Source organism: Triturus cristatus, chromosome 8 (assembly GCF_964204655.1).
Source record: "Triturus cristatus chromosome 8, aTriCri1.1, whole genome shotgun sequence".
In the NCBI taxonomy this organism is placed as follows: domain Eukaryota; kingdom Metazoa; phylum Chordata; class Amphibia; order Caudata; family Salamandridae; genus Triturus; species Triturus cristatus.
In genome coordinates, this window is record NC_140591.1 from 298,194,177 (window position 1) to 298,220,194 (window position 26,018).

General features: G+C 46.0%; 1 protein-coding gene across 1 annotated transcript in view; it reads left to right on the plus strand.

Moving 5' to 3' along the window:
• Window positions 1–26,018, plus strand: part of ZMYM2 (zinc finger MYM-type containing 2) — a 1,132,334-nt gene that overhangs the window by 505,596 nt on the left and 600,720 nt on the right. Inside the window, exon 10 of the mRNA XM_085621554.1 lies at window positions 16,607–16,779. Coding sequence (XP_085477680.1) covers window positions 16,607–16,779 — 173 coding nt within the window. The remainder of the gene's footprint in view (window positions 1–16,606; window positions 16,780–26,018) is intronic.

A 26,018-nucleotide genomic window follows, 5' to 3' on the forward strand; every position in this document is an offset into this window, starting at 1 on the left:
CACGCTGGTCTGACTATCAGCGCAAGTAAGTGCCAGATCTGTTGGGTAATTGGGCCACCAAGTAGTTGGAGGCCATGTACAACCCCTCCATCCCAGGATTCAGACAATTCTGGTCTGGGAGGCACCTGAAACTCAGAGTCTTTATTTGCCTGACTGGGTACTACAGACGATTTTTTGAAGCATTATGGTACCATAGTGGACTTACTTCCAAGAAGCAACCCAGAAAGGTTATCTGGACTGAGCAGTGTCAAAAAGCTTTCGATACCCTCTAGGAATCTGTTCTCAGCACCTGTCTTTGAAGGCACCTGACTGGAGCTAGGAATTCATTGTCCAGACAGATGTTTCTGAGCATGGAATTGTGGCAGTGTTGTCACAAGCTTATCACTTTTTTTCTGGAGGGGTGGGGCATGAAAGGAAATACTACTTTTTGTATGGTCACCTCCAATGTTTGGACAGGTGCTGTTGGTTTTTGGGCCCTGAGATTTGCTTGCCAGAACTCAGCACTCTGACCTTAAAATGTGTTTGATTGGTTTATATCCAATTGGCACTTGTACGTCCCTAGTTTATGGTACTCTGGGCCTGTACGTTAGAAAGTCACCCCAGTGTCTGCAGCACTGCTTGTGCCACCCGGGGTTGGACCAAGGTAAAACATGTTTCCCAGCCTATCAGTGCAGACTGGAAGGGCAGATTTTAACTGCTAACCCAACTTTGCTATTTAAAGTAATGGCAAAGCCCAGTCTTCCCTTTTTAATATATGCAAGTCACCCCTAAAGTAGGCCTATTGAGTACTAAGGCATAGTGCTGTATTTTAGAAAGTGGAACATTTGCTTTTACATGTTCCAAACAGTAAAAACCGGCAATTGTCGTTTTTGTCTGTGGAAAAGGCTAGTAGCCCAGTGGCGTTCAGAGTTAAAAGCTGACACATCAGCCTTGATATCCTCTGACTGGGAAACATCCGGAAAATTAGGCCAGAGCCACGAGTTCGACGACTTGCCCGAACAACTTTGCCTCAGTCTAGTCTAAGGGATGGACTGGGAGAGAGGAGCGTCGGAATGCAGGTAAGAGGGGTTCGGAGTAGTTTTTAAGGGGTGGGGTGGTTTTGGGGTCGTTTTTAGGAGGTGCGGGGTCGTTTTTAGGGGGAGGCGGGGTTTGGGGTAGTTTTTAGAAGGTGGGGGTTTGGGGTAGGTTTTAGGGGGTGGGAGGGTTCGGGGTAGTTTTTAGGAGGTGTGGGGGGGGTTCGATAGTTTTTAGGAGGTTGGGGGTGTATTTAGGGCTCGGGGGAAAGGGAGGGGGGTGGTATAACCTTAGCCACGGATAGATATTTACCATGCATGCCTTTACCACGAAACTTTGTGGTAAAGGAATATGTGGTAAAGCAATTTGTGGTTAAGACGTGGTCGTTGTAGAGACCGCGTTGTAAAGGTAGGCGGGGTAGAGGAAGTCGTTATTGCGACATACAACCCCTCTGACTAAGACCACTAAAGTTGCTTCTGTAAGGTGTCAAACAACTCATTACATTAAGCCTGACTTGATGCGCAAATCAAAATTTAAATAACTTGTTGCATTGTTTATCTTTGATAAAGTTACCACTTTGTTGCCCTAAGTCTTTTCTGCTCGTTCACAGTTGTACATGAAAGTATGTCCCTGCGACAGCTTTCTGACCTCCTGCGGAGAAATTCAAACGACTCAGAGGAAAGGACACAACAGAAGCCTACATGGGTGAAGAGTTGTTAACTCTCCCTGGCAGGAAGCCACACTGGTCTTAGCCGTAAAGTCAAGCTTCAAAGGAGAAGCCGCCTTTGAAGGGCATTTGGGAAACACTTGGGAGAGGGGCTGCTCTCTTCTTTAGGCAGGAAAGCTGGTAGTAGGGATCGAGAGGGGAAAATAGTTGTTAAACTGTTTTTCAGTGGCGTGTAGCCCCTTTCGTAGCCACACCTCTGGACTGGGAGGTCTGCAAAACAAAAAAGGCGTCCTCCATCTTGAGAGTGGGTAGAATATACTTCTGTAATAGCTAGAGGCCACACTTCACTAGAAGTTTCTTTTTAGGGGGGCTTTTATATAGTGCGAACTACACCGGAAGGTATCTTGGCGCTTTACATGTGCACCAGTTGCATTGCAGATACACACATCATTTTTATTTTTTGTTAGGCACGGGGAGATTATGTGATTTGCTGAGAATCACAGGATGTTGACTTTACCTGCCGAGACTCGAACCCGGTTCCCAAGCTTCAAGGTCGACTGCCCTAGCTGTTAGGCCACATCCTCTCCCAAGTTATTAGGCGTGAGGGAACCTGGTAGCCCATTGACTAGTGACCGCAACCTGCCCTAAGTGCTTTTTCTGGGCATAAAAAGGGCACCCTGGCACCAGAGCTCATTGGACTGGAGAAGAGAACCAATAAAGGACTGCCCTGCTGCACCAAGGGTAGCAAAGAGAGGCTGTACCGACGTGGAGTACATCTGCTGTACCAGGTGGCTAGCAAAGGAAGAGGGACTGTGCCTGCTGTGTGCTGGTCATGAAGTCGACTCCTGAGCCCAGCCGAAGCAAGAGGCTCCAAGGGTCAGTTGGCTGACATGTTCGCAGCACAGGGCCATAACAGCTGAATACGACTGCTCTGGGGAGTTGGCAGCCCAGATTCCTGGATCGCCACGCCTCACCGTCGTGCAGCCCGAGGGGCCAAGACCTGCTGCTCAATTTAACCCCAAGTCTGCTCGACCCAGGAGAGTCAGAAAAGTGTAGCTAGGTCGCCCAAAAGGCAGGTTTACCACCAAAAGAAGGAAGCTGCTGAAATCGCTGTACTGGGCGACTGGACTTCTGCCAAGCTCAAGAGGACTTCGAGGGAAGTCTGCCCCTGTGGCCAGGATTGCTTCACCAAGCCCATGCATCGAGGAGTAGCCCCACGAAGACCCCCTTCGATCGCACAGCATCTTCAGCATCCTGCATCCCTTGCATCGGGAACACTCCATAGAAATCACTTTCAAGAAGCCACTGACACAGGAACTGAAGGATGCTTTTCTCAAAGAGTTTTTGTGGACCCTCCATTATTTGGACCCCAAGAGAGCCCTCAGTTTCTACATTGATCATACCAGGAACCATTGGGTGGACAATCGATTCTTTGTGGGCTTTTCTGGAGCAAGGTAGGGCAAAGCATTTAAGCTAAGAACCTCTTCATAAAAATCTGCTATGCGTTAGCTTAGTAGCAACTGCCTGAAGTATTGAGGGCTCATTCTACTCAAGCTGCGGTTGCTACTACTGTACGAGCACACGTTCAGTTCCTGTACTGGATATGACAGGCTACATTGGCATCAGTGCGCACGTTCATGAGCCCCTGTTGCCTTGACAGTCCGGTCTGTCGGATGGGCATTTTGCCCATTTGGTCCTACATTACTTTTTGGTTTGAGCCATTCCACAGGCTCTCCAATGGCGAAAGTAAAGCTTTTGTACCGATTGATAAGGTGACTCAGAGGAACTGGCGTGTATTATATGGTGTGGCTTTGTAACCGCACTGTGTAATACACTACCAACCCCTTTAGGGCCAGTCAGGTTTTGTTTCTTAAACCGTAGCTCAAACCTGGGTAGCTGTGGCTCTTGAGCAGTCACGTTTACACAAAGGAACAAGTGTAAATCATTTAAATGGCACTAAAACAATTGCAGAAGAAAGAAACGAGACCTTCAAAAATATTTAACACCAATTTATGAAAATAAATTAGATTTTTATATATTTTAGCTACTTAGATGAAAAAGATCCACCAGAGGGTTCTGGCGATAGAGAATTTGCAAGGTATCGTAAAGCAACACTTTTTATTTAACCGTGAACAAACATTGGCAAACTTAACGAATTTGACAAACTTTTTCAGGCAAAACTTCGGTAAGTGTCAATGCAGTTAATTAGAGTTACTTTAGGTGACCAACTCTGCCAGAGAGCAAGTCAGGCGGACCCGCAAGGTCCACAGAAACAGTTACCTCAATGAGAAAAACAGTCTGTAATCCAGTTCCTGTGTCAGTCGCTCCTTGATATTGACTTCCTTTGAGTGACCCTGATCCAAGGAGTCAGTAGCGGCTCATTAATAGGAGCGTCAGGGCTCTGCCCCTGGCCCCATTTCCTGATTACTGTTTATTAATGTTAGTTTTATTTCAGGCAGTGTGCCTATCGGGGTGTCAGGCAGGGACAATGTACGTCCCACAGACACATCATGCACTATTGCGCATGTGCCCTCCTCGCAGCTTTTTTTGCGCTTGTAGAATTTCAACCCAGAACCATTGAGTAATGCGATGCTTATAGCCACTCCCACCTGTGACATACAGCACCCACGCTGATTAAGCACAACATGGGTGCTTTAGGCTTAAGCCCTCTGATTCCCGGGGCTGTGCAACAATCAGCGAGGGTGCACCTTTCCCAACTTGTCACTGGGTGGTGTAGTTTCAGCAGCCGTTGGTGAACACGCTTCATACTGTGAAAAAATTTGAAAAGGGCTCACACAATGCCATGGAGCTCTAAGAGAGCCTCTCACTTTTTGCTATGTAATTTCAGACTGCAGATGCTTCTCACCTCCAGGTTAGTTTGTGGTTTTATTTATTTTATTGTGTATGTTGCAAGCAGACTCCCAATGTTCAGCCCAGGATCTAGTAAAGGCTTTAAAAAGGTAAACCATTGGAGTGAAAGTGAAACTCTTGCTAATGCTGTCAAAGGGGCACACCCTACCCAGGTTTGTTTATTGGCGGTTTGATTTTCTGGCCTAGGGAGGGGATTTAGGGTAACTGGTAGAATTAGGTGAAGTGATATGCAACAGTCTTTAGGTAGAAAAATTCACAGCCCTCACATTCTCGGGGCTTTATCAAAACCCAATAGGGCTTAGCTCACAGGCCTCTGGTTAACCTTTTGTTTGTGCAGATTGGCTGGGCCAGCTGTGTACAAAAATATATACAAGACAATTTTCAAACAGACGGGTAATCAGAGGCCCGCAAGATGATTAGCACTAGTGATCACCTACACGTGCTTATACATCTGATAAAAGTAAGGAATGGAAGACGGACGACAGTCAACTAATTTTTTTAAACTATTTTTACAATCCTCGCTATTACCACAAACTGCCTGCAGCAAACACAGAGGCATCCAGTCTATCATACCATGCAAAAAACACCTGGAAAGTGTGCTTTTACATTTGCAAAATTGAGCAAATTTGAAACATGTGGGACACCTTATTAGTTGTCTGATTCACAAATGGGATAACTGTACTAATTCACTAATTTCATAGGGATCGGTTCAAAGGGGTGAGGCTAAAATTGTAAAGCAAATAAATAGATGTATGCACCTGCGCTGCTGGCATTAAATATAAGGTTTTGATTGAACACAGGCTTTATTAATCTGAAAACCAGCTTTCCAGTTTGCCACTCTAGGTCACATTAACATCCATTTGCGAGCCTAATGATTCCATTAAAACTTCATCACTTCCTCCTGCTGCCACACCCTCCGTCTCCTACGTAAGACCTTCAAACGGATCCCCCTCGAACACAGAAAGACCCTCACTCACGCCCTGGTCACCAGCAGGCTCGACTACGGCAACGCACTCTATGCCGGAATAAACAAAAACTTCACCCGCAAGCTACAAAACATCTAAAACACCGCCGCAAGACTGGTCCTCAACCTGCCAAGACACTGCCACATCTCCCAGCTCCTGCTCACACTCCAATTACTCACCATCAAAGCTAGAGTCACCTTCAAGATGCTAACCCACGCTCACAAGGCCCTCCACAACACAGGACCAGCATACCTCAAATTCCTCGCACCCCAAAGGACCCTACGATCTTCTCAGCTCTCCTACGCCGTGGTCCGTCGCACCAGAACGACCAGCTCGGTAGGCTGCTCCTTCCGCACGGCCAGAGCCTGGAACAACCTCAGACCGACAACATCGCTCTCCATCTTCGCAAGAAACCTCACAACCTGGCTCTTCGACAGACCCCCCTCCTTGATGGACTGGAACCTGCAACCACCCCCCAGCGCCTTGAGACCCTTACTGGTGAGTAGTGAGACTTAACAAACACCCATGCCATGCCAGGAGACTGTCCCATTTCCCTGAAAGCTGGGGTAGTCATACATTTTTGCAATTAAAGCATAATCTGGCGGAATATTACATAATGGCCCAAGTACCTGTCACCATTATCGGCCTGCCCCCAGCGCTTGGGCCCTTGTGGTGTGGGAGGCAATATCCCTGTAGTTATTGATAATATTCAGCATAGCAGGCGACTGACTAATCACAGTACCAATCATTAGAAAGTCAAACAGTCCTGTTGCCAATGTCCCCACAGTGTGTCTGCAGTTGCAGGGCTACCATGCAAGATGTATATTCGCTGTCTGGGTCTAATAGGCAAGCAGGTTGGAGGGGATGGGGTGGTATACTCCCCTATTCAATATTTTAAAGTGTGAAGTCTCTATTCTCTGAACTGACCCCAAGACACAGCTTTCCCAAGACATTGGTCTAAAACACCAGTCCTTATGGAGAAAATCAAGTTACACGGAGGAAAGATGGTGTGCAGCGCCTTGATATCTCAAGGTCTAAAACAGAGCCCTTCAATAAAAAATAAATTAAAAAAAAGGTGTAAAACAGCAGTGAAGTGCACAACATCGTATAACTGGTGCCCTCTCGGTACGCATGTTTTCTAGTCCTGTTACATTTTACAAACCATTGTTTTCAGGTGTCTTTCCCCATCTGATGCGAACTTACACCACCATATCCTGATTGCACATATGCTTTGTTCACAAATGCGCTCTGTTATGTAGATTTATACCTATGCCATACAATATTGATTTTGATGTTGTGCCTTTTCTTTCCTAGTTGTGTGGCAAACTTCGCAAACATTAGTACTTTGCATACATTATATAGTTTGTATTGCAAGGGACCTGGATTTCAGGTGTTTATTTTTGCATCACTAAATTTATTGAGTTTTTGACCAAAGGGTCGCACACTGATTAGACCTAATGAATACAATTTGAGTAAATCACACAAAAGTTTTAATTTGTCTAGCTTTGCTAATTGTTTTGATTCACAAACCTGAAAGACGTGTCTTGGCATATGTCTTTCCTCAGCTCCAACTTTGATTGTGGATGTGCACTGAGCAAAAAACGGCTTTTGCACCCTTAGAGTGAAAAAGTCTGCAAAATATTTTCTTCAGATAAAAATCTTTTTTTCCATGTGAAGATAGTTGTTGCATCTATACTAAAAAGTTGATTGTTTGGGGCATTTCCTCGCCCTCATTACATCACTTATGTTTAGAATGGCAACAGGTGTGGAAAATTCACCATTTTATCACATTTTGTTTTTTAATTCAAAGGTGGTGGACCTTACCAATCCACTTTGCAACAGCCATGCTCCATCTTCTTGTTTGATGTGCGGTGAACTCATGGTTGCCCTTACGCCCTACCACTTTGAGTTCACCAGCCACCTCTGAAAGGAGTGCAGGATGCTGATGATGGTCAAGGATGCTGAAGATGCTGTGCTGTCATTATGGGTGTTCCTTGGGCTACTCCTCGGTCAATAGGCTTGGTGAGGCGGTCCTGGCCACAGGGGTTGATGTACCTTGAAGTCCTTTAGAGCTTGGTGGAGTCCAGTCACCACTGGGCTACCAGGCGCCGGGTACAGTGTTTCAGCGGTTATCTTCTTCTGACAGCTCTCTTGGGTTCAGCAGACATGTGGGCAACTTTTGAGCATTGGGTCCTGGTCCCTTAGGCTGCACGGTGTTGAGGAGTGGCAATCTGGGCTACCAATCGTCCCAGCAGGCTTCTTCAGCTGTTGTGGCCCTGTACTGTGAATAAGAGGTCAGCAAACTGACCCATGGAGTCTTACTTCGGCTGGGCTCAGGAGTACACTTCTCCACGAGCAGAACTTGAGCACAGTCCATTCCTCTGCTAACCACCTGTTGCAGTAAGTACGGTCCATGTCGTGTGGCCCCTCTATGCTGGGTCCTTGGTGCAGTGTGATTTGAGTTTGGAGTGCCAGGGGTGCCCTTTTTTATGCTCAGAAAATGCCCCCAGGGAAGGTTGTGATTACAAGCCAATGGGCTTCTAGGTTCCCAACCAATGACAACCTTCTATGAAGTGTGGCATCTAGCTAGCCCAGAAGGCACTATTCTGCCCACTCTCAAGATGGCAGAACCCCTATATTGGTGTGCAGAGCTTTCTAGCCCAACCCAGAGGGTTTCCTAACAAGTAGGCTACACACCTTTGAAAAACCAGTTTCACAACTGCTTTCCCTGTCTGTCCCTCGTACCAGCTTGTCCACCGAAAGAATAGGGCAGCCCCTCTCCCAAGTGTTTCTCACCCTTCAAAGGCAGCTTCCCCAATGAAGCTCGCCTTTTGGACCAACATTTGTGTGTTTTCCTGCCAGGGAGTGGTAACACCTCTCCCCAAGCAGGCATCTATTATGTCCTTTCCTGGGAGTAATTTACCCATCTCCTCAGAAGGGCAGAAAGCTGTGCAACCTGGAACAGAAGACTTTGGGCAACAAGTGGCAACTTTTTAAAAGTTGCACACAGCAACACGTTACATTAATTTCGACTCAAAGTTGTTTGATACCTTACTGTACCAGCTTTAGGAGTCCCACTCGGAAGTTAACAGGGCTGTGGTGTCAGCCTGTAACTTTGCACTCCCGAATGGGGCTACTGGCCTTTTCCATGCAAAAAATTACAATTGTGGGTTTTTACTTTTGGAACATATAAAAGTACATGTTCCACTTTCTAATATACAGCACTCTGCCTAATGGCTTTTTAGGAACACGTAGAGGTGGCTTATATATATTAAAACTGGAGAATTGGGCTTTGCCATTGTTTTAAATAAAAACGTCTAGTTACAAGTTTACAACTGCTCTTCCAGTCTGCAGTGTCAGACAGGAACCCATGTTTTACCCTAGTCCCACCGAGGGTGGCACAACCAGTGCTGCAGCCCCTGGGTTGACCTTTCAACTTACAGGAATGTGGTACTATATACTAGGGACCTACAAGTAAGTTAACTTATGCCAGTTGGGTAGAAGTTAATCGTACGTCGACATATTACGGTCAGGGCACTGGCACTGAGGTCTGGAGTCCAAAAACTAGCAGCATCAGTCCAAACCTTTAAGGGTTACTATACAAAAAGAGGCCTTTTATATAGTGTGGAAACTGTGATTAGAATTCTGTATCTGAAGTACACAATACTTACCTTCCGTAACTCTTTCTGGTGGATATTCTAACTGCAGATTTCTCTTTGACTGCCAAACCTCCCCGCCCACCCAGTCTGGATCGCGCCCCCCACCCTGTTCACTTCCATAGAAGTAACGTTATGTTCGAGGCATATGAGCTGCAGATTGTACACTTAGCATAGGTCGCCATCTGGTGTTGGGCCCGGATGTTTGCAGTTTGTTTTTCTTCTTGGACAGTCTTTGGAAGTCACGAGTTTGGTGACTCCTCCTTCGGTCCGTACTGCGCATGGGCTTCGGCTCCATCCTCAGATTGTTTTTTTCCGCCATCGGGCTCGGATGTGATACTTCGTGCTCCGGCTTCGAATTTCTACGGTTCCAGCCTCGACGGAAAATCCTCGATTCTTCGAGTTCCTTCATCATCTTCATCTCTCGAAGCGGCACTTTTCTCCATCCCGTACATCGACACCGGCCTTCGGGCCCTCCGCGACTCCGGTCCCGGCCGATGGAAAGGACTCCGTTCAAAAAGTGCCCAAAATGTGGGTCTAAATTTCCCCACACCGACCTCCATCAGGTGTGTAACCTTTGCCTCTCTCCGGAACACGAGGCTAGAGACAGCCCCGCCTGCAAGTCTTTTCGATCGAAGAAGACCATCCGAGATCGAAGAGCTCGACGCACCATGGCGCACTCATCCTCAGCAGCTCCACCGGACATCTTCGGAGAGGACGCCGAAGCTTCGGGGCAAACACACACCGAGCAGGAGGAAGACGTCGTCAGCGCTTCCGAGGCCGACGACTCCGACGTGGAGGACGTTACACCAGCGCAGCGGGCCGTGAGTACTATGCCCCCTCCCACCCCCGCACCGAAAACCAAAGAGACTCAGGTTACTCCCTCGCCTGCCGGCCTGGGCAAAACCAAAACCAAAACTTCGATCACCCCACCTTCGGGCCCGGTGTCGAAGCACCCAAAGTCTCATGGCAGCTCGGGATCGAGCCAGCCGACACCCGGTGCCGAAAAACAGCATCCGGCACCGAAGACTGCAAAATCCAGCTCGACTCCGAAACCACCGGTGCCGAAGCCTGGACACCCGGTGCCGACCAAACACAAACACAAATCTGTCGGCTCCGGCGCCGAAACATCCTTCGACGCCGAAACACCCGGAGACCTCAAAAAAGCATGGCGCACACAGACCATCGAATCCCCCGGTTCCGAAATCACCGGTGCCGACAGACGACTCGACACCGTTGGCTCTGTTTACACCAGACCCTTTACAAAAGACTTTGTCCAAAGATCCAAAGACTGGGCTTTTGACTTTAACTACCAAGAAAAGACGCCTTGATGCTCCGGCTCCTCCTCCTCCACCCAAAAGGAAGGACTCTGCCACTTCTCCCCTCAGAGTGCCCTCCCCACCACCGCCTCCCCTACCCACTCCACCTCCTCCACCGCCTCCACCTCACAGGTCTCCGCCACCTTTACCTCACTACGATCCGGCCCCATCCCCAGATCCGGATGATGGGGATCCGGACAATTACCCGGCGGACGCCCCAATGGATCCCACTCCACCAGGTACCCCAGATCCATGGGAGGATTACAATAACCCTGATATACCCAATGTACCTCAGGACGACCTATACCCATCAACGCCGTCCCCTCCAGAGGACTCCTTAGGGTTTCATCATTTAGTGCAGAGAGCAGCACACTACCATGGGGTGGACATGCACAGTGAACCAGTAGAAGAAGACTTCCTACTGGATACATTTGATATACAAGACAAATCTACTTCCATTTTACCCATGCTTAAGGGTGTCACCAAGCACGCTACAGAGGTGTTCAAAGACCCTGTCAGAGCCAGAGTACTGAACCCTAGAATAGAGAAGAAGTACAAGGCGGCACCCACAGACCCTGCTTACATCAAGGGCCCTGCTCCCCTAGATTCCCTAGTTGTCTCCACAGCTAGAAAGCGGGCTAACTCCCAATCCTCAGGAGATGCCCCACCGCCAGACAAAGAATCTAAACTTCTGGACGCGTCTGGTAAACGCACCGCCTCCCAAGCTGCAAACATGTGGCGCATTGCAAACACACAAGCACTGCTTGCGCGATATGATAGAGCACACTATGACGAACTAGAGGCTCTTATGCAGCACCTTCCAGAAAAATACAAGCACAAGGCTCATGACCTTATACAGGAGGGTAAACTAATCACAAACACCTCCATTAAGTGTGCCCTCGATGCAGCCGACACTGCTTCTAGGGCCATAAATACCAGTGTCCTGCTTCGCCGCCACGCCTGGCTCAGGATCTCAGGGTTCAAACCTGAAGTCCAGGCATCCATACTCAATCACCCCTTTGACCAGGAAACACTCTTTGGGCCAAAGGTAGACGAAGCGCTCGAAAAGATGAAGAAAGACACAGACACAGCAAAGTCTATGGGGGCACTCCAAACACAAGCCTCCAAACGTTCCTTTCGACGCTCGTCCTTTCATGGCACAGGTAGAGGCTCCTCCACCGATAACGCCTCTACCTCCTACAAGTCCCCTCCTCAAAATACCTTTTCAAAGGGCAATCAGAGAGGTGGTTACAGGGGTAACAACAATAAGGGCAGGGGCAAAACCAACAACACCCGTTCTGCCACCCCCACCGCACAATGACTCCCCTCCGCTCCCCCCAGACCATTCCACTCCGGTCGGGGGCAGACTACAAAACTTTATCCACGTATGGGAGTCCATAACATCGGACAAATGGGTGACCCAAATCATTCGGTCAGGATACTGTCTAGAGCTAACATCTACCCCACCCAATATCCCACCAAGGCACCGTCCAATGTCTCAAGAACATTCCACACTGCTCAAACAAGAGGTACTTTCACTCCTGCAAAAACATGCTATAGAGCAGGTCCCCGTCAACCAACGAAATCTAGGGGTCTACTCTCTATATTTCTTAATACCAAAGAGAGACGAGACCCTCAGACCCATTCTGGACCTCCGGCCTCTAAATGCCTACATACACTCAGACCATTTTCACATGGTCACTCTACAACAAGTCCTCCCACTCCTCTGCCAGGGAGACTTTCTCACAACCTTGGATCTGAAAGACGCATACTTTCACATTCCAATACACCCCTCTCACAGGAAATACCTCAGGTTCGTGGTGGACGGGCAACATTACCAATTCATGGTTCTCCCCTTCGGGGTCACCACCGCACCACGGGTGTTTACCAAATGCCTAGCAGTAGTAGCAGCACACCTCAGACGTCAACATATTCACGTCTTCCCTTACCTAGACGACTGGCTGATAAAAGCCGCGTCCTACGACCAATGTGTGCCGCATACAAACAGCACCATCCAACTGCTCCACCAGCTAGGCTTCACGGTGAACTACCAAAAGTCCCACCTCATACCATCTCACACAAAGCAATACCTCGGGGCCACTATAGACACCTCCAAGGGTATTGCCTATCCAAACTCAGCCAGAATCACAAGCATTCAAGCCTTACGCAAAACATTCCTTCCTCAGCACTCTCTTCCAGCAAGAGTGTTTATGAAGCTCATAGGAATGATGGCGTCTTGCATTTTCATAGTGCCCCATGCAAGACTCCACATGCGTCCACTTCAAGAGTGCCTAGCACAACAGTGGAACCAGGCCCAGGGTCAGCTGACGGATCTGGTGTTGGTGGACGGCCGCACACATCACTCTCTGCAGTGGTGGAACACCACAAACCTTTCCAAAGGGCGGCTGTTCCTGGACCCGGTTCCTCAAGTGACTCTAACAGCGGACGCATCGCTCTCCGGCTGGGGAGCGCACCTTCTACACCTCACCATGCAAGGTCTATGGACGCCACAGCAAAAATGGCTCCACATCAACCATCTGGAGCTCTTGGCGATCTTTCTAGCCCTAAAATCTTTCCAAAAACAGATTTCGGGCAAAGCAGTCCTCATTCGCACAGACAATATGACTGCAATGTATTATATCCAAAAACAGGGGGGGACACACTCTCCCCAGCTCTCCCGCTTAGCCCAGAGCATATGGAGATGGGCAATTCCTCAAAACATCTTTCTCCTGGCACAGCACGTTCCAGGCGTACAAAACACCATGGCAGATCTGCTCAGCAGACAAACGCAACAAATACACGAATGGGAACTGCATCCACAAGTTCTTCACCCATTCTTCCAACAGTGGGGGCATCCTCAGATAGACTTCTTCGCCACCCACGAAAACAAAAAATGCCCAAGCTTCGCCGCCAGATACCCACACCCATTGTCCAAGGGCAATGCGATATGGATGAACTGGTCAGGCAGATTTGCATACGCCTTTCCACCTCTCCCACTAATTCCATTAGTGGTCAGGAAGCTACAACAGCACTCCCTCACACTCATTCTGGTAGCTCCGACGTGGGCCAGGCAGCCGTGGTACACCACGCTACTACAACTGTCAGTGGTACCACATCAAAAACTGCATCTATCCCCATGCCTTCTAACCCAGAACCATGGAGAAATCAGGCACCCGGACCCAGCTCAGCTCAACCTGGCGATCTGGCTCCTGAAATCCTAGAATTCGGATACCTTAACCTTCCCCCTGATTGTATGAACATCATCATGGAAGCCAGACGTCCTACCACTAGAGCATGCTATGCCGCAAAGTGGAAAAGATTTGTAATTTACTGCCGCAACAATACAATCAACCCTCTAGATGCATCCATACAGCACATCATATGCTATCTGCTCCATCTTCACAGGTGTAACCTGGCATATTCATCCATACGCCTACACCTAGCAGCGATCGCTGCTTATCTACAAAACAGGCAGCATTTATCACTCTTCAGAGTGCCCGCTATTAAAGCCTTCATGGAAGGCCTTAAACGAGTAATTCCTCCCAGGGCACCACCTTCCCCTGTATGGAATCTAAATTTAGTTCTTACACGACTAATGGGTCCGCCCTTCGAACCAATGCACAAATGTGAGCTACAGTTTCTCACCTGGAAAACAGCTTTCCTTGTAGCTATCACTTCCCTTAGAAGGGTTGGTGAAATACAAGCGTTCACCATACAGGAACCCTACATACAAATGCATCACAGCAAGGTCATACTTCGCACAAATCCGAAGTTTCTGCCCAAAGTCATTTCCCCCTTCCACCTCAATCAATCAGTGGAATTACCTGTCTTCTTCTCGCAACCCCAATCTGTTGCAGAAAGGGCCTTACACACACTTGATGTAAAAAGGGCGTTACTATACTACATACAAAGAACGCAACCCTTCAGGAAGACTAAACAATTGTTCGTTTCCTTCTCTTCACCACATAAAGGCAACCCCATTTCAAAATCAGGGATAGCTAGGTGGATTGTAAAATGCATACAAATTTGCTATCAAAAGGCAAAGAGAAAATTATCTGTTCCCCCTAAAGCCCACTCTACAAGAAAGTTAGGGGCTTCTATGGCTTTTCTAGGGAATATACCCTTAGATGACATCTGCAAGGCAGCCACATGGTCTACACCGCACACCTTCACAAAACACTACTGTGTAGATGTGCATTCCAAGCAGCAAGCTAGGGTGGGCCAGGCTGTACTAAAGACACTTTTTCAAACAGCTGCAACGGATACCGGTGGTCGCCGCTAAGGTTGGGTACTGCTATATAATCTATGCTAAGTGTACAATCTGCAGCTCATATGCCTCGAACGGAATATGCTACTTACCAGTATGCATCTGTTCTTGGCATGTAGAGCTGCAGAGTTGTACACGCCCACCCGCCTCCTGTATCCGTTCCAGTACATCTTATTTAGATACAACACATGGGTTTCTCACTGTTATTACTACGCTCCATCATTTCCCTGTTGGCGAAAAACAATCTGAGGATGGAGCCGAAGCCCATGCGCAGTACGGACCGAAGGAGGAGTCACCAAACTCGTGACTTCCAAAGACTGTCCAAGAAGAAAAACAAACTGCAAACATCCGGGCCCAACACCAGATGGCGACCTATGCTAAGTGTACAACTCTGCAGCTCTACATGCCAAGAACAGATGCATACTGGTAAGTAGCATATTCCTTTCCCCATCTGAAAAGGTCCCAGCCTAGCGATCTGTACACTGGTCAAGCAAATTTGCTTTTGGGCTCTGCTTCTGACTGCGCTGACAAATCTTAGAAAGCAACTGAAGTCAGAGTGCCTGGGGGCCTGGCCCAATTATCACTTCCGGAGCAGAATGACCTTGGTGTGGAGTCACACAACATCAGATACCCGCATGCAGGAGAACTACTTTTAAGTTTCTGGATCCAGCTCGACGCCCTGGGAATATTCATAAGGTGTGGATTCTGCTGTTAGAGCATACACCAGAAAAAGCATTACTGGAGGTAAGTAGCTATTCTTCTGAAGCACTTACCTGCAAGCCGCAGCATTAGAAGCAGGGGTACTTTCTTGAAACCTATGCAGTGCAAGTGATCTACAGCTACACATGCTGCAAACAGAAATTGTTACCTGTAGCAATCTTTGTTGAATTTAGTGCTGTAGATGCCCGTGTACCCTACCCACATCCAAGGAAGTGAGCTGCTATTAAAACTTAAAGAAACAGTTAATGGTTTGTTAAGTTACACAGCACACGTACCTACTCTTTTGATTGGTGGGGCGAAAGAGAGGGTTGCAATACAGTGTGTAACTTTTCTCGGTGCATTGTGGGTTTCACAGGAGGTACCAGTGTCACCTCAAAACACCATTCAGCGAATAAAAACAAATAGAAATATTCAGAGGGCAGTACTACCTGGTGAGTGTGCAAAGCTGGTAAACCTACATCACTGCTGATTGATATAGACGAGTAACATTTTTCATCTCCAATCCCAACTAACTTGCACTAGTTGTGTGAAATTGACTGCAGCACTGCCAGCTTTGCTACATTTGGAAAAATTAATCTTCTAGTATTACTAATATTGTACCGCCACTGTGTATTTGAATTTTCAAGCATCTTTTCAGTTTACAAAAACAAAAATGATTGACATTGTCTAACCTCTTGGCTAAGCTAAGTATCTGTATGGGAATTTGAGGAGTGTCCTAATAAGGCTTTGGTTTTAAATGTCCTTGTGAAGTGAGTGCTTTTCAAACACCACCTATTTAACTATCTACATGTTTTTGAGAAAGAAAGGTTATTTACAGATTTACTGAATTTCAGATTTAGGTTGATATACATGTATCAATAATAAGTGCGTAATATTAAGAACTTGTAGATTAATATTGGGGATTCTTGTTCAGCCTGACAGACTATGATATTTTTTTTTAAAAACTGCACTAAATGTTGTTCTAAATAAAAAGGACTATTCGTCTAGATGTTAGTTTATCACTATTTTTGTAAGGAATGACTGTGTTTTGAAAATCTAGAATAAAATCATTAATTCAGCAACCGTCACCACTGAAAATGATTTATATGTTGCTTAGTATTTGAATTTTACTTTTTTTTAATTTGCAGGATGCAAATTGCTTTATAAGCAAGATTTTGCAAGACGTCTGGGGCTGAAATGCGTAACTTGCAACTATTGCCTTCAGATGTGTAAGAAGGCAGCAACTAAAGAATGCGATGGTGTAGTACGAGATTTTTGTAGTGAAGATTGCAGTAAAAAGTTTCAAGACTGGTATTATAAAGTACGTCTTTAATGAATTTCCATGGTGGATTTATAACATTTATTTTGAGTACTTAACTGCAATATACAATAACTGCATCAAGCTTGGGTTTTATTTGTAGACCTTATAATCTCTTTTTTTTGGTAAAGGCATTTACTACTTAATCAGTTGTGTTGCAGGAGGTTTTCTGTATTTTGAGAAATCATACCTAGTTGGGAGCTGGACTAAAAATCTATGAGAAAAGTTACTAGGGTGGCTCCTTAAGGTTACTCATATTATTTTACATACCCTCTTTAACTTTGAAATGCAAATTCTTATGACTCCTAAGCCGATGTATTTCCTATAACCTTTTTGCTAGATGATTTTAGTAAACAAAAGTACTACTAAGGAAAGGTTGACCACTGTTTTATCGCTTCCCCTAGCAGTTTTAGCCACCATTTCTCCAGACTGACAATGCAACACCATTCCCATCTTTGTGCCTTCTCTTCTAAATGGGCCAAATAATTAAGCTGGTAGGCGATGGGGGGACCTTAGTCTACTGGATGTACTTGTGGGTCCACAATTTATTTTTCCCTATTTCCGTGTATTAAATTTGTCCACCTGGATTGTAGCTATATCATCTCCTGAGTCTGGTGGAAGTGGGACTAAGCACTTGTCAGCATAGTACATTAAGGCGTAGGTGCACTATCTGCACATCAATAATAGCAAATGTTTACTGATAATGTTTTTAGTGTCCCTTTGAGCCAAACGATCGGCTCATGCTGAACAATGCGAGACTCACCCTGTTTTACTGCTAGTCATATAATGGACCCCATTTTGAGACCTAAACCAATATGCTTTTGAACTGGCATTAGCAACCAACTAAAGTTCAAACTTGCCCAGTTCAAACCATCTAAGTGACAACACAGAATTTCTATAGTGCAGCTTTGCTACCATGTGACCTTGATGCCCTGAACAACATCTTGCCTAAATGCATTTGAAGAAAGAAAAAAAAAGAATGCCAATTGAAAGGCTAACTTTTGAACATGAACTTGAGCTCAATGTTTCAGCAGTTTCCAGAGGGAGATTCTATTAATGTGTAACAAAGCTTGAAATCTTTCGGGCTCATTGAAAACAGCTTATGTAAAGTGACATTTGGAGGATGATGGGCAGTATGTCTGCATTGCCATTGGGTACTGGTGTCCTTGGGATCTGAGCATTATTTTTTTAAATAAAATATATTTTTATTTTATTCTCAACAAAGAACAATATGAATTGAATATACCAGTCAGTACAGTAATAGGAGAATGATTGCATATACTCTGTTCAGAAGTATAACCATTATTAGACAGTGGAGGTAGACAGAGACATAACATTACAATCTGCCATATAACACTGAATCCTCTCACTCAATGCAGGAATTGCGTCTCTTTTCTCACTATCATGCAGGTGTGGTTAAAAGTCCCATTATTAACTGTCCCTGTACTTAGGTAGGCTGTTATCAAATTCCATTCCTTCCATCTCTAAGCCATAGTGCCTCAGCCATGGGGCCCATATCTTAGTCAGTTTTGTAGGGCAACCTCTGACCGCGTATGTTGTCTTTTCTGCCCCCATATAGAGGTCCATGCTGGCTCTCCACTCTATTCGGGTGGGGATGTCCACTTTTCCCCTAGTGCCTCGCAATATCTCGTTTGGCAACTATCAATCCCAGATTATATAGTAACAGCTTATATCTAGGGATATCGACGTCTGTGGGGATTCCTAGTAACAACCGTAGGTTCCCTAGCAACCTGTACTCAGAGTATATCATTTAGCTCTTTTACTATCCGAGCCCAGTATCTTCGAATAATCGGACAGTCCCATAACATGTGTATAAATGCATCTCGCTCGGTACCACAGCAGTGAGAATCAAATGACTCCGCTCTTCTCATTGTGTGCATTCGACCCCTATCATAATAGACCCTGTGGAGGATTTTATATTGAATTAACCGAAGCTGTAGCTTAATAGCCACCTCTCTTGGGTGCATCAGGACCCAATCAATGTCTTCCAATGGACCTGTGGTGTCTTCCTATTTGGAGCGTAGAGGCTTAAAGTTATCCGGCATGTTATTAATTAATGTTCTATACGTCCATGCAATAATCTACCCTCGAGCCGCACATATTCAGGGATGTCGGTCATTGGTGTGTTCCCTGCTCTCCAGGTGTGTTGCAATTGAAAGTACTTGTACTGCTGCGTATAAGCTAACTGATAATTTGATTGTAGTGTTGAGAAAGGGATTAAGTCGCCTTTCAGCAAGACATCTCTCACATTAGTAATTCCCACCATATCTCATTTCTGAAAGCCACGAAGTTTGGCCACTTCAGGCAGTCTCTTCTCTTCCCTTCCCAGAGTGTTGTTGCCCTTGTTACCTTGTTGTACCATCCCATCTGCCTCTCTGCCCTCTTTCATGCTTCTATCACCCTTTGTGTAGCAGGTAGCAGCCCCTTATAACCTGGCCCTCCATAGATGTAGTGAAAATATGTGCGTTTCTGGAACTGTAGTCTTTCTAGGGCATACGTTGGGTGATCGTCCTTTATATGGCAGCACTCATTAATTATATCGAGGTGCGCCGCTCTATAGTAGGCCTGTATATCTGCCAATGTGATTCCTCTGTTATATTGACTGCGTTGCAACGTCTGAAGTGGAACTCTCGGATGACTTCTGTTCCACAAACATGTGCGTAGTTCCTCATTGATTGGGATCTGAGCATTGTTGTTCTTAAATTGAATAACCATGTTACTCCGTTTAGGCTCTTAACTCTTGAAGGGATATAAACCTGCACAATCAAAGTACAAAGCAAGATGCAACATAACACAGCACATAACAAAACCTCTGTGTCTAGCAAGAGCTAACACTTCTAAGATGGTCTTTATATACACGCAAATAAACAGTTAGTACAGTTCAAATATGTACCTAAGAACCCAAAAGGTGTTCACATATTATAGGTATTGACATCCAACCCCAACACTTTTAGAGCATTCATTTACTAGGGACTAGGTTTTAATACCTTGGGCTCCCTTGGGCCATATTATGTTGTGGGAGAAAGTTCTGAATGTCCTTAGTTGCTTTTAGGTAACTTTGATTGTATTACTGTTTGTTCAGCCAATTATTGGGTTAGACACTACGGCAAAATACGAAGTACCAGTTTTTTTATATTGTGTCTACTCCAGTTTCCTGCCAGTCCATGGTGCTAATTAGATTTATTTAATGGGTTTGAGTCTGTATGTATGCCAATAGAAAATATAAAAAGCCCTAAACATACCACTCACACTAGAGTATGGCCTCACAAAGCTAGTTCAGGAATTTAAAGGCAACTTAACCTCTTCAGTGCCCCGCCCTTTCCACGCCCTGTGCCGGGCGTTGAATTAGCGGGCGGGGTTCATGACGAGATAGTCTTGTCATGGGCACAGCGCAACCGCGCTCCATGACGAGACTATCTAGTCATGGGCACTGAAGGGGTTAAAATAGGTTTGTCATGTTAATTAGGGCTATCATGGATCCTGTAGTTGATGGTTGGTGGTGCTGGTCACAAACATATGGAATGGAGGGATATTTTGTGGCTTCATCTAGTGTCAGTTGCAGGGGCTGACCTGAGCACTAGATTTAGGACATCTAAACGTAGTTCTCTGGTGGTACGATACATGCAAAAGCTGATATTTTGGTAATGGCTAGCTGTGGTCAAGAAATTCAACCTTTTGGGGGAATCGGGTGTATTGGATAAGATGTCCAGGGATCTCTGGATAGCCATTCCATTCAGAGCAACTAGCTCTAGAATTTGAAACCAGCACCAGTCATATGGAATGAAGGGGAAAAGCCTCTTCTGTCTTCAAGTCATTTTTGCAGGGCTGTAAAATCTATGTTGGATTTGGTCAGTTACAGATTCACTACATTTACGGTGTTGGAAGGTTTTCTCCAGCCTCAACCTTTGTGGACTCTTCCAGGTTACTTGCCAGTTCTGTTCACTGGGCTGCATGTCTCACATCCTTTTTAGGTGGTTCATTTGCTCAGTGTGTCTTACCTGCTGGAGCCTAAAGTGACTGTTGCACAAGTTGACAGCTACCCTAAATTCCCTCTTCTTTCTGGTCACAGGCAAAGGCCGAGGGTTTTTTCCAATCCTATGGGCAATGTGAAAATACAGCAGCATGGCCGACTTCCTAGTAAATGTCCCCATGTGCAGAGGTTCTGCTATTTCGTCTCTGTCTCAAGCATGAGTTATTGATTTGAGGGGACCAGATGTTATCCTGCTGCGAAGGAACTGGTGAAAAACCAGGGCTAGCCAAAGTTTGAGTCTTTTTCAAAATATTTGCTATTCCACCATTCACTAGGGCTTGGCTGATTTTATTTGTTTGTGGTACACAAGCAAATTCTGCGTAAATCACCCCCCAATACCATTGTAGAAAAAACGGGCAGATGAACAGAGAAGTGTCTTCTTCGGGCAGTTCAAGTAGTTCTCCCTGGTGAAATGAGATCCAACAAGGTTCATGCAAACGTCACCAAATGCCAGATTTGGGACAGTGTGTGATTTACTCTGTACCTAATTTTGTTGCCCAGTTTTGCTCTTCCAGTGCTTTTCGTGAAAGTTTCGCCTATCCCTCTTCAGGAGGCATGCATCGTCTTGCTTTTGCCTTTTCTTGACAGGTTTTTCTAACAGTAGGTATTAGACAGACTGGTTTAAACCACTTAATAAATGTGTGTAGTTGGCCTGTACTGCCTTACTTTCCCAGGTCACTTGTTGATAACTAGAAGGACCAAGGAATGATGGTGTGTAGGCACAGTAAAGGTAAACTGATTTAGCATGGGAATGGATGTGAATTTTCTCCCCTGGAATAGCTGCTGTTTCAGGGCCCAGAAACAAATCACAGTGTAGATTAATGGCCACATGAATTGTTTACAAAGGAGTCACTACTGTTTGGTTGCCAGCGAATCTCACACGAGCGCCCGTTCCCAAACAACTCACACCTCCATGTACCTCAAATCCCCACACACATATATGAAGCCAAAAACCCCAGTTATAGTAAACTGTAAACTTCATCTGGGGCCAGAAAGCAGCCGTCCCGCACAGATTGCCCTCAAACAGAAAACATATCAGGCCATAAAACATCAGATCATGTTGGCATAGCTTGTCCAATCTATACTATGGTCTATGCACACAAATATACCTGAAAATTGTCATTGCTCACAAGTTCCATCAGCCCAAAATCTACCTCTTTCAGAATTAGATAGCAACACTTAAAGCTAGAACTGAGGAAGACCAAATTCTTTGTCTTTGGCAATAATTGATCACAAACTCAAGGCTCCCCCCCCCCCCCCACCGCCCCCAATGAACTTGGACATTTCATCCTCTAGCTGACACCAATCACAGAATTTCTTGGTCTCACCCTTGACAATGACCTCTCTTTCTAGCACACATGCTGAGGAAAACTAAGACCGCATTGTATGCCTTCATCTGTTTGCACCAAGATACAGGTAGTTCCGTGCTTTGTGGTCTCCCTAACACTGTATTAGCTCCAGTGAAAGGCATAATAGATGGATAAATACATCTCATCAAAAGCCTAAAAAACGTTCAGCAAACAACTTCCTTCAAGTTTACAGCATCGCACCTCTAGCAGGGTCATCACCAGAGTGGAAACAACTGCAGGAAAGAAGACTAGAAGATTAGCTTATCCATTTATGCTTCTAGGATCTCAAAGCATCCCGATCAACATCAGAACTGCCCCAAACCCTCCTCCAATTCAGAAAGGAAATTGAGGCCTACGTCATCAGAAAACACTATCTCTACATGTTGGGCATCTCCATACATGAACAAGCCTTGTCACGGTAAATGAGCCTTTGCTTAGCACTCTGATGCTCTCTATCTAGGGTTGCATTGTTCAAATGCCTAGACGTGAATCACGTTTCAGATCTTAGAGGCCTAGCAGTTTGATACAGAGATGTGTTTGCAAATAACATGGGACCATAGATCGTTTTTTTTCTTTGACATCTGGTTCAGACATATTCAATTAAAACGGCTCCGAGATAGAGGTGTTCTCTCATGGCAGCTTAGGACCCAGCTATAAATGTTTGTCTCCGGTGACTAGGAACAACCACCAAATGCACATCTTCATTCAGTACATCGATTTTAGTTAATTTTTTACAGTTTTAGAATCTACTGCAAATGATTGACCCAGGGCATGGTGCAAAGCTGTTAAGGTCTCCCGCCCTCTTCGACCATTGTGGACTTTGCCTGGAGAAAGTGGGAATATGGAACACACATTTGCAGTTTTGCACACTGTGTAATGCCAAGTATCTTGAGGTTGACCAACATAGGGCCTGCATCTTTTACCTATCCCCATGCCACAAAGATCCAATTCCTTTCCTGCCTTGCCTTCCTGCGCAAGAAGACATCAAGGTATTGCAGAGGAAGGTGCTGAGCGCAGGCCACTGTCCAACACCCCTAGAAACATTTTTTAACAGGAACTCTTATATTCAGAAAGAAGATTCGGACCCCTTCTCGAAGCCTATTGACCTAACTAGTGCCCAGCTGACTTAGTGTAGAGTGCCTCCAAGGAAGAAGAGGTTAACCCTTTGTAATTGACTCAGACAGGATGATGCATTAAAAAGACTCAGAGGGATGCAAGTACAATCACCAAGCGCCTCTTAATTAAACAACCATTCATAGAAGCAGCACTGCTCCTCTGGGAGTTTGGCATGGACCCAGAGCTGACCAATATAAACGCCTTGACCGTCGGTCCCCCTCTGCCTTTAGGTTGTAGTTGGAATAGAGATAAGCCTTTGGAACTGAGCCATCATTCACTAAAGTACAATGACTCATGCCCCTAGTCAGTGCACTTATGACCAAAGCACTCTGATCCATGACCATCAGAGTCTAAATCTGTGCCGGGAGTGTCTTCAAAGGACACTAAGTTGATGCCATAGACTCCTTCGACTCTGGCATCCCATCCTTGAGAAACTAGCTCAAGAACTCTATGGCAAACAAAAGCATCTCTTTATTCATTCTGTCACAGGCAGAATCTCAGCTAAATAGCCCTTGGTAAAGGCAGTCGGCGAGTCATTGAATTACCTCCTATTCTGAAGACCCAGAGGTCAGCCTTTTGAGGAGGAGCTCACCTTTGAGGTACCTCGACACCTGGTACATAAGAAGCAAAAAGACCAAGCTGTAAGCCTTCCACCAAAACCTCCAATGCTTAAGCATGCATCTCCTTTTCCACCACTCCCTAACTCACCACTACCGCCTCCTCTACTATCTCAGATGGTCTTGTCTCCACCCGAATCCTTAAAAGACAACTTCATACCTTTTTGAACCTAGAGAGCCCATTCGGGGAGGGAGACCCATATGACCAACCTTCGTGTGAAGGGGGGTTTTGGGTGGGCGGGGATGACTACAATGTCTGTTGCGTAGACAGTCTGTTGCCCAGCTTTACAAGGTTTGCTTTCCCAGCCACAGGTGACACAAGTGAACTTAGTTCAATCCTCTAACGCTTGAATGTGAAATAAGGTTTTTGTAGCCCCTCAGAACTCCACCCAATACATAGTTGAAGTGGCTTCAATGCGTTTGGGTTTCTAACGGTGAGATCCAGGGACATCGTGGGGATCAGAAACAAATCTTTTATGTTCTCTTCAATACCACACACACAATGCGCTAAGAAAAAGACACTTAGCTAAAAAAGTGTTTTTATTTCAGCTGGTGCACCTTGTTGCTCAGCACATCTGAAATAACCACACACATAATGTAATCTAAAAAACCTAGCACCATAAAACCTACTTCTATGCGCAACACCAGGAAACCATGGAGTAGAATAAATTTCATCTAGAAATTCTTAAGGAGAATGAGTGTACTACATACCTGGTTTACAGCCAAATGGTGCGATTAACAAAAGTCAAGGTGCCCACGATCCCTGCGAAAGAAAATATGCGTGGCATCATCTCCTCCCAGAATCTTGGCAGTATCTTGCTGTTGATAATCTGGGACAAAAGACCGCACCTGACAAGTGGCAGTCCTTTTATACTATATCTTATTTATTTAGCATCCTCCGCAAGACCTTCAAATGGATCTCTTCCCCCCCCCCCCCCTCCCATCCCCCCCCACCGAATTCCAAAAGACCGCCACCCATGCACTCATAACCAGCAGACTGGACTACAGGAACATCCTCTATGCCGGAATCAGCTCAGATCTCTACTCCTCAAACTCCAGACCATTCAGAACACCACAGCCAGACTCGTCCTCGGCATCCCACAACAAGACCACATCACCCAGCACTGACGAGACCGCCACTGGCTCCATGTCAAAGTGTGACCTTCAAGCTGCTCACTCACGCCTACAAATCCCTCCACAACACCGGACTCCAGTACCTCAATGAAAGAATCTCCTTCTACGCAACCAAGAGAAACCTCCGCTCTACCGACCATGCCCTGGCGGAAATCCCATGCATCCGCAGAGCCAGAACAGGAGGAAGAACCTTCTCCTACATGGCGGCCAAGACCTGGAGCCAACTCCTCCTCAGCATCAGGCGAACCCCCACACTGCAAGCATTCAGGAAGAGCCTCAAGGCCTGGCTTTTCGGATGAGACGGAGCTGCTCGAATCCCCCTACCCCATACCTCCCCCGCCCTCCCTCCCCAGCACCTTGAGACCCTTGCGGGTGAGTAGTGCGCTTCACAAATTCCTAATTTATTTTTATTTTTTAAATAGCTTTTTATTAAGTCATTGACATACACGCGATCATAGCAACAATTCAATTTCAGTTCAGGCGTGACAGAAGCTGGCCATAGTCATTCACATTATACACAGTTAGGACAAATCCTAGAGAAAGCAAGTCGTCTAAGGCAAGTTGTTGAGGGGAGTGCAAATGTAACCCCGGTACGAGCTCCATGGCCCCCATAGTCGGGACCACTTTTTGGTGCAGCCACGAGCAACATATACTGTCTTTTCACGGAACATGCACCAATCCAAACTTGACTTCCATACTTGACTTCCATGCTTCCAGTGTGGGTGGTTTTACCGCCCCCCAGGCCTGGACGATGTTCCTTTTTGCTAGCATGAACACCAGGGTGGCCCATTGCGTCTGGTGTGCGTTCAGATCGGTTGGTTCCCATATGTTCAATAAACACATACGTGCTTCCGGGTGAATAGGGACTACAAGGACCTCCCCCATTACTTCATGTATCTCCCTCCAGTAGGACAGGATATGTGCGCATTCCCAGATGATGTGCATAAAAGTGCCCGTGTGCCCACAGCGCCTACG